This window comes from Musca vetustissima, unplaced genomic scaffold (assembly GCF_032173495.1).
Source record: "Musca vetustissima isolate MV318-11 ecotype Yass unplaced genomic scaffold, APGP_CSIRO_Mvet_v1 utg11789, whole genome shotgun sequence".
In the NCBI taxonomy this organism is placed as follows: Eukaryota; Metazoa; Arthropoda; class Insecta; order Diptera; family Muscidae; genus Musca; species Musca vetustissima.
In genome coordinates, this window is record NW_026887299.1 from 52,341 (window position 1) to 62,222 (window position 9,882).

The 9,882-nt window shown below is 38.0% G+C and overlaps 1 protein-coding gene across 1 annotated transcript; it reads left to right on the forward strand.

Moving 5' to 3' along the window:
* The first annotated feature begins 3,739 nt into the window (after positions 1-3,739).
* Positions 3,740-4,816, forward strand: LOC133334853 (uncharacterized). The gene is made up of 2 exons (XM_061543168.1): positions 3,740-3,836; positions 3,903-4,816. Exons 1-2 carry the CDS (start codon positions 3,740-3,742, stop codon positions 4,814-4,816), a joined length of 1,011 nt encoding a protein of 336 aa, XP_061399152.1.
* Positions 4,817-9,882: the final 5,066 nt, after the last annotated feature.

Sequence of the window (9,882 nt, forward strand, 5' to 3'; positions counted from 1 at the left end):
TTCGTGCAAATCGAAAGATATATGGGACTTTGGTGCATTTACATGAAATCGGACGAAACTATATATGGGAGCTATATCTAAATCTGGACCGATTTTCACGAAACTTGGCAGACATCATTCTAGGCTCAATTCAGTACGTTATGTCAAATTTCGTGCCATTCGAAATATATATAGGGATTTTGGTGCACCATTTACATGAAATCGGACGAAACTATATATGGGAGCTTTACCTAAATCTTGACCGATATTCACGAAATTTGTCAGACATCACTCTAGGTCCAATTCAGTACGTTATACCAAATTTCGTGCAAATCGAAAGATATATTGGGACTTTGGTGCACAATTTAGATGAAATCGGACGAAAATATATATGGGAGCTATATCTAAATCTGGACCGATTTTCACGAAATTTGGCAGACATCACTCTAGCCCCAATTCAGTACGTTATACCAAATTTCGTGCATATCGAAAGATATATAGGGACTTTGGTGCACCATTTACATGAAATCGGACGAAACTATATATGGGAGCTATATCTAAATCTGGACCGATTTTCACGAAACTTGGCAGACATCACTTTAAGCTAAATTCAGTACGTTATGCAAAATTTCGTGCAAATCGAAAGATATATAGGGACTTTGGTGCACAATTTACATGAAATCGGACGAAACTATATATGGGAGCTATATCTAAATCTGAACCGATTTTTCCCAATTTCAATAGGGTTCGTCCTTGAGCCAAACAAATGAGCTGTGCCAAATTTCATCCAATTCGGATCATAAATGCGACCTGTACTTTGCTCACAAAAATACATGGACAGACGGACGGACGGACATGCTTAAATCGACTTAGAAAGTGATTCTATGCATATTCTCAAAAGGAACCATGTGTCTATCTCGTTTCCTTTTGCCTGTTACAAATATATGCACAAAGACATAATACCCTGTACCACAGTGTGGTGAAGGGTATAAAAATACCCGGTACCCGGTTAAAATTTGTGTGAATGTAACATCTAAAATTTCGCCCATATCGATCGATGGTTATATATACCAAACGTGTATATATCAAAACGTGTTCCGATATATAACTTCTACAAAATTGACTGCAAACTAGATTTTAAAAAATCGCGGTTGTCATTTAATGTTGCAAATGAAATTAATATAAACTCCGTATTATTGTGGACCGATACCATCATCAAACTTGACATGATTGCAGACAAAAAACAGTAGTGTGCAAATTTCCAGCACCTCATTCCAATTATTTCGCTATTACAACGGAGGGACATGTTAGTATCCTACAATTTGTATACCCTGTCATATGCCTTATTTCTTTGTGCATACATATGTTTGTATCTGGCAGAAGGAAATGAGGCAGAACCTTTGTTATTTTTAAGGATATGCACAGATTAACTTTCTGAGTCGACCATTTGTTTGTCAGTGCATTTATTAGTGTAAACAAAATTTAAATCGCATTGATGATCCAAATTGGAAGAATTCATTGAACCTATTGAAATTCGACAAGTTAAAACTATGTTAAGTTCGGCTGACCGAACTTTTTATATCGTCCACTATGAGGATGACATTCAAAATATGCGAAATTAATGGGGGCTCCTAGGAAAGAACTAATGTTAGAGACCTTAATATACCGAAATATACGTAAGAAAAAGATGATTACCTAATAGGGAGGCTAGTGTTTTATGAGGCTATACCAATTCGATTGAAAACCGCGTACAAAATCCCCAAAATACCGAATATTGGGGGTGGGCTACCCTGAAACTAGGGTCAATGTTGATAATTTTTGTACGGAGATGTGCTATGCAATGTGAACCAAAAATACAAAATTACAGTCAATTCGGTTGAAACGTGTCTAAAATCCTCAAAATACCGAATTTTGGGGGGTACCGTTATATGGGGGGCTACACCATACCGCATTGACTCTAGAATGTTGTGTACAAACATTTTAGTTCGACTTTTTATAAATGGTACACCATACTCCTTAGTTTTGTCCGATTGAGACGAAATTTTGTTTAGCGTACCGCATTGTGTTTACCAAAAAAAAAAAAAAATCCAATATCAATGAGATTCTGCAGAGAATGGTTCTGTGAGCATATAATACAGTTTCTTAATTTTCGGTTCACATTTAAATATAGCTACTATATATATTTATTTTCAAATTAGATTCAGACCCCATATATGTTTTCTTCCGACTTAATCTTTTGGACAGGGCGCCGTGCTGCAGCATACCGATTGGCACGTGGCAAGTTAACTTCAAATCAATCTAGATACACCAAAAACTCTATGTCAGCCCAATTGACATACCATTTTGCATCGATTTCAGAATGACATGCGTATGGATTAATAAAAATATGTTCTTATAGCTATAAAGATCTCATATTTAATTTCGTCCGATTTCCTCAAAATATGCTACGTTCGTTCTATCGACAGGATATTGTCGACCCATTAAACTAAAACCATTTCAGATGAGATTTTTTTGGCTTGATTTGAATTGCTATAAAAATTACTAAAGTTTAAAATAAGACTCCTCTTGAACATTTGAACTTTCTCCACTTGTTTTAAATTAGATACATTTTAAACAAGCTTCGTATACTTTATAGAAGCTATGACGCCAAATGTTTTAAGATCCAAATTATCCGCCGGATGGTAAAAATGTAATTAGCATTAAATGGAATACTCGCATTTTCTTAAGAATGACGTCCTTGTTATTAACACGTAGTATCTCCCAAACTTATTTCTCGTAACATAATATGTCCATAGCAAATAGACAAACCGGGCAACACTTAGACACGCTCGACACATATCCACATATGAATATTTACAATATTTTGTGGACAGGCATCATTCAGAGATACTGTTGCCAATGACACTTGATGTATCCCTCAAGTGACATCATGTGAACGTGGAGGTGAGTGAATGAATGAATGGACGCTGTTTTTTCTGTTTTGTTGGTCAGCACTTGAAGTTCTTTGTTGTTTCTGTTTGTTTTGCCCTACCTCAACACCGGATAAGTGACCTGTACGCCTTAAAGTGTTTCAACGCGTTTTCTGGGCTACAACATCATTATCGGCAAAATCATTGCTATTATTATCGTTCAATATCATTCGGTACGTATCGAAAATCGTCATCACCGGTCAACATCTGTTCGTCTATCTGTCCGCCTTCGTGTGTATGTGTGCGTGAGTTCGATTTAATGTGATCTGGAATAGTAGCAATGGAATTTTTGCCATATCGCATCTTAAATGTTTTTTTTTGCTTCATACAAATCACCTGCCGTTTAGCTTTTGTTGTTGTTGTACCTCATTAGAGTGTTGTTATTGCTGTTGTTTTTTTTTTCTTGACTAGGGCGAATGAGAGCGAACAAGAATGTTGTTGTGTCTGTGGTAATGATGGTGGTAGTGTCAGTTTTGGCCGTTAATTGTTTTTCGGTAAATACCGGCAATGTTGTTGTTGTGGTTGTCGCCGGTATTGAGTATTTGAAACTTTAATTAAATAATTTGAAACTTAAATGAGATTTTTAGTGGAAGTTGCGACTAAAAAGATCTAATGTTCCAAATCGTTTTGTATAAATGTGCTGAGCGCAATTCGAAATAGCATCAGTTACCTGCTTGGCCTTTTCTGGCTTAGATTAATTACAACGAAAACAGCTGGAATATAAAATAGTAAAAATATACAATTTTCAATAATCATTTGGAAAAAGGAATATCGAAAAACAAAACTCGAAAATGCGTTGCTTCATTTTGTTCTCCTGTTTGGCAGTGGCCACCGTTATGGCTCGTCCAGAACCTCCAGTAAATTATTTACCACCAGTAGAAAATAATGGTATGTATTTACATGTGTTGAGCGCTATTTGAAGAAGATTTTAACAAATTATTTGTATTCCCGTAGATGTAGCATTCAACAGCTTTGGCAATCCCGTACCCACATACAGTGCTCCACCCTCTCCAGATACACTTGCCCCAGCCAACAATGGTGCAGTTGCCACTCCTGAAGTGCCAGTCCATGAAGATTCCTACAACGCTGCTTACCGCCATTCTACTTCCAGTCAATACCAGTCGGGTTACTCCAATGCCCCCACCGAAACCCAAGTCCATAAACACATCTATGTGCATGTACCACCCAAGGACTTCGAAGAGGAAGATGTTATGCAACCCGTAGTCAGACATCAAGCTGCTCCCAAACAAAAGCATTACAAAATTGTCTTTATCAAGGCTCCATCTGCTCCTGTTGTGCGTCCACCAGTCGTGGCCCCACCACCACAAAACGAAGAAAAGACCCTCATCTATGTCTTGCACAAGAAACCCGAAGCACAGGCCGATATTGTTATTCCAACACCAGCTCCCACCAAACCTTCCAAACCCGAAGTATTCTTCATCAAATACAAGACCAAGAAGGAAGAAGCTCCTGTATACGGTCCACCACCTGCCACCCGCCGTGTTTCTGAACCAGCTCAAGAATATGCTGCTCCTCAATCTGCTGAAGACAGCAGCGATTTTCTCCCCATGGATCCCAGTGAATATGAACAACAAACTGTCAATGCTGAAGCACCAGCTGCCGAGGAAGCTGAACCTAAATATATGAATATCGAACAAGGCCCCGAAGCTTTTAATGAACCCACGATGGATGCTTTCGCCGGTGAAGTAGCCCAAGCTCCAGAATCAGAACCTAGCAATCAATATTTGGCTCCCGAAACAACGTCTGCACCAATTGTTGTCGCTGAACCCGAGGAAGAAACTGAAGTTCACACACCTGCTCCCACTTACGGCACACCCAACCGTTACTTCATCAAGAGAAGGAAGTAAGAGAAGGAGTATTCATTGAAGCCATTGTGGCCTGCCATCCACACGATAGACTTTTAGAAAAATTATTTGTTAATGTTTTTTTTTTTGTTTTTCGTTAATTATAGTATTTAGTAGAAATTGTTATTCTTTTTGTTAAAATCGTCATCTATTTTGTTATCCACACAATACATACATACGTTCATTTATATATTTTAATAAAACTAAATGTTTTACATAAATTTGCTATGTTATCTGATACTTGCTAATAAGGTTTCAAGGTGTCTAGAAATCTTCAAAATACGGCAAAATGGGTTGGGACCATTATATGCAGATTACGTCCAAATATGAACATATGAGACAAGTTTTTATCTACCAAAGTAGAGATCGGCAGTGGGTAAATACCCGTTAAATTGTAAATACCCATTGTGGGTATTTACCCATTTGTGGGTATTTACCCATTTGTGGGTATTTAAGTGGTTCGCCAGTTAATGAGAATTTTTCTTTCAAACACCCCAAGAGCTGCCTCATCTGCTTGCGCAAGTACCCATGCTTCAGATCCAGCACGGGTAGTATCAGCGTCTTGTAAAGTATGAGTTTGGTCTGGCGGGAGGTGGCCTTGTTTTTGAATTCCTTACTCAGACCATAGTAGCATGTGTTGGCCAACACTAACCTTCTCCGAATTTCAAAACTGATGTCATTAATTTTATATATAGTGGTACCAAGGCATATACATTTGTTGACTACCTCGAAGCTGTAGTTCTCAAGTTCCACAGTTTGTCCGAGTCTACTGGACGTCTTGCGCGTTGATACCATCAGATTGGTCTTCTCGCCGTTTACTGCCAGACCCACTTTGGCAAACTCCTTTTCAATTTGTTCAAAGGTGGCTGTTACCGCTCGCCATGTTCGACTCATCATATCATTATATCATCGGCGTAGGCGAGTAACATGTGTTGTTTTGTGTACAGAGTGTCATTTCTGTTCACCTTTGCATCTCGTATTACCTTTTCCAGCATGATGATAAAAAGATCACACGACAAATTGTCACCTTGTCTGAATCCTTGTTCCGTATTGAAGGGCTCCGATAGGTCCTTTCCGACTTCAACTGCTGACCTTGTGCCACTTAATGTTATCCTGCGTAGCCGGATAGACATGGCTCTAAACACCTCGGAACGGATAGGGCTGTCGATGTGGTATGTGTCGATGTGTTTTTCGTGAGTCTTTTATAGGACTTGGCACAGAGTGAAAATCTGGTCAATGATGGATTTGCTAGGTCTGAAGCCGCATTGGTATGGTCCAATAATGTCATTGACCATTGGGTTCAATCGTTCACACAGCACAATGGATAACACTTTGTATGCGATGGGAAGAAGGCTAATTCCTCTATAGTTGGCAATATATCGTCTTGTCTCCTTTTTTGTGCACGGGACACAGGATGCTGAGGTTCTAATCATTGGGCATGTATTCCTCTAGCCAAATTGTACTAATCGGTTGGTGCATGCTCCTGACTAGCATCTGACCACCAGTCTTGAATAGTTCGGCTGGTAACGCATCGGCTTCTGCTGCTTTATTGTTCTTCAGCCGATTAATTGCTATTCTGACCTTATCTTGGCTAGGTGGCATACATTCTATACCGTCATCTCTTCAAAATGCTCCTTTCAGATCCTTAACACGCTGTCTGTATCTGTCACCAGGTTTTCTTCTTCATCTCTACAGGAGGAGGTGTCTGCACCAAAACCTGCTGTTTGGTGCTTTACTCGTTGGTAAAATTTCCGGAATTCATTCTGACTCCTGTAGAGCTCGATTTGCTCACGCTCACGTTCTGAAAACCCATTTCTCCTCTTTCCTTTTCTCCCGATACTTCTCCATCACATTACGTATTGCTACTGTCTGCAGGGTTGCCCTATATGCTGCGTTTATCACATAAGTAGCATTACGACACTCCTGATCGTACCATGGGTTTCTTGGTGGTGGTGTTTGGTACCCAAGTGTTGCTTTTGATGCAGTTTGAAGGGACTGGGCAATTCTTTGCCATTGGTCTTCTATAATATTATCGGGACAAGAAGTGCTTTCGTCAAGCAGGTGGGTAAGTTGATCGGAGTATAGGAAGTGATGCAAATGTGGTATAGGTTGGTAATGTGGTATAGTCACATTTTTTGTAAACTGAAAATTTTAGAATAACTGAAACAATTTTTATGGTTTGCTGTTCTCAAAAAAAAAAAAAAAAAAAAAAAAAAAAAAAAAAAAAAAAATAAGATAGCAATGATCTGTTTAATTTATTTAACCCACGTTGAGAATCAGTAGCAAAAATTAAATTTTTCATGAAATTAACTTTTTTCGGTTGAAGTTTAAAAATAATTTTTTGTTTTACAGATTTATTTTAATCTTTATTATGAAATCATTAAAATAATCAGAATGTACTAAAAATCAAATAATATGCGCTATTGCACCACATATTTACCAATTTAGGAAAAAAAAAACTAGACAATTATTCAGTGAACACAAGTGCAAGTAATGTGGTATACCTGGAGTCTGTATGAAAAAAGCCAGCACAAGACAAAATTTCATTACCATTTGAAACATTTGTCCTCTACGAGCGCCTACCATGCATCATAAGGATGAAAAACAAAGGTTATGGGATTTTAACTACTTCTCCGTACAAAAATTAAATATTGCCATGTGTAGACATTATTATATAATAAAATTAAAGTTCCACTCAACGTATCAGTTAAAAATCTTAACAGACATAAATCTCGAGCTAATTCACATTCATTAAAAACAATGAATTATATAAGATATAAATTGGAAGTAAAAATTATACTATACCACATTAACATAATGTGGTATACCACATTACCTACACTTTTTTTAAAATCATATATTTTATTTTCTCAAATATCTCTTAAATTGTTAGAATAATATTTTTTTTTCAAATTAATACATGGAAAGACAACACATGTAGCTTGTTAAGTGTAAAATTTCAATTTAATCGGATAAAAAATAAAAATTTGGCAATCTAAAAACAAATGGGTATACCACATTTGCATCACCTCCTATCAGGGACGTACGCAGGGGGGGAGCCCTGGGGGCCTGGGCCCCCCCGAAATGAATTTTTTTCACAGTAAATTTATGTTTGCAACAGCGAATTTTTTCATTTTGTACTACTACCCCCGAAATGAAATTCTGTGTACGTTGCTGCCTCCTATAGGCCTCGGCTACCTGTTGTTTTGCAGCATTTCGACGTCAAGTTTGTTGTATTAGATCGCACCTTTGCTGCAACATTGAGACAAGTGCGAACCTTGTTGCTTGATCAGGAGAAATCCAGGTGGGCTTGTCTATATCGAGATGCTTGAATCTGGTGCTGCTAACTATCATGTTTTTTTGCTGTCGCGAAGTCAATCAACCTCAAGCCATTGTCGGATGTTTCTTCATGCAGGCTGAATTTTCCGACGGTGGGGCCAAAGATATTTTCCCTTCCGATTTTTGCATTAAAAAAATCTCCTAGCAGAATTTTAATGTCATGGCCAGGGCAGCGATCATATGCTGTTTCTAGGCGCTCGTAAAATGTATCTTTGTTCGCTTCGCTTTTATGCGGATTATAGCAATTCGCTCATCTACTGAAGTGAATCTGGAGACAAGGTCTTTTATTCTCCTGTTAACCATAAATCCGCAGCCAAATTCATGTCTCGTTTCATGGCAGCTGTAATACAGTACGTAATCGTCTGATTTACTTACGCCTGTCTCTTTCCATCGCATTTCCTGTAAGACAATAACATCGGCTTTGTACTTCGTGAGTCTGTCTGTCCTGTACAACGTGCGCACATTCCAAGTGCAGATTCGCAGATCGTGGTCCTTTATACATTTGCGGGGGTCGTCAACATTAGGGGGGTTTGGTTTTCTTTTTCTATGCTATTTCATAGTAGGAGGTGTTTTCCGAGTGTGGGCAACTAATTCGACGCCTCAACCCATTCTTTTATAGTTCTTATGGGTGAACTCGTGGCACATATTAGCGATGAACCGCGGGAAGGTCACCGCGGGGATGAAAGAGGGACCAAGTTAAGCCTAGACTTCGCCATGTTAAAGCCAATCAGAGCCGTTGGTTGGTACCTATCATCCCCTACACCACCCAACGTGGAACTACATCGATACATTTTTGCATGGACATTTAGTACCAAAAGAGAACTCTCTGTGCCTATTTACATCCAATTTGCTCGTAAAATGGGCCTAATAGAGATAAATACCTTAAATCGGGAGGACCCAGGAACCCCATTTTCGATTTCAATATTTACTTTGACATTAAAAACATGTAAGCAATATTTTGGCCGCCCATGTCAAGTGGTTCTGCAGTTAATGAGTTTATACCCAATTTTTGGGTAATTACTCGGGTAATTACCCACGTCTTTAAAGTATCGTAAAACTATCCATTCTAAATCGATTTGTTAATAGAAAACCGAAAATAGGGAGTAAGATGTTGTATTATCGATTCAATATAGAAAATACCAAAATAAATGGTATTTATTTTGGTATAAAAAAAAAAAAAAAAAAAAAAAAAAACAGCATACATGAGACCTTTCAAGCTATACCGATGCCAGGACTGATAAAAATCAGTAAGGAAAGGACGGACGGGACCAACTATACGATGCCCTAAATCTGAAACGATTTAAACAATTTCAATTTCAGTACGCTGTGCAAAACTTTGCCTTAATCGGAATAAATAAAATCGGAACCGATTTCAACAAAACTTCACGGACGTCAACCTGTAGTAATTTCAGTACGCTGTACAAAATTTTGTCTATATATGGGAGTTATATATTAATCTTAATCGATTTTCTCCAATTTCAATAGGGTTCGTCCTTGGGTCAAACAATAGACATGTGCCAATTTCATCCAAATCAGATCATAAATGTGACCTCGTATTTGTTTACAATTTAACATGGATATGCAGACGGAATTTCATAAATCGACTCAGAAAGTTATTCTATGCATATTTTCGAAATGAACCACGTGTCTATTTCGTTTTCTTTTAACTGTTACGAACATATGCACAAAGCCATAAAATCCTATACCACAATGTGGTGAAGGATATAAAA

Bases quoted from the DNA above. Each gene is read 5' to 3' on its own strand.
- LOC133334853 (XM_061543168.1), top strand. From the start codon at position 3,740: ATGCGTTGCTTCATTTTGTTCTCCTGTTTGGCAGTGGCCACCGTTATG. The intron at 3,837-3,902 runs GTATGTATTTAC...GTATTCCCGTAG, and splicing joins ACCACCAGTAGAAAATAATG to ATGTAGCATTCAACAGCTTT.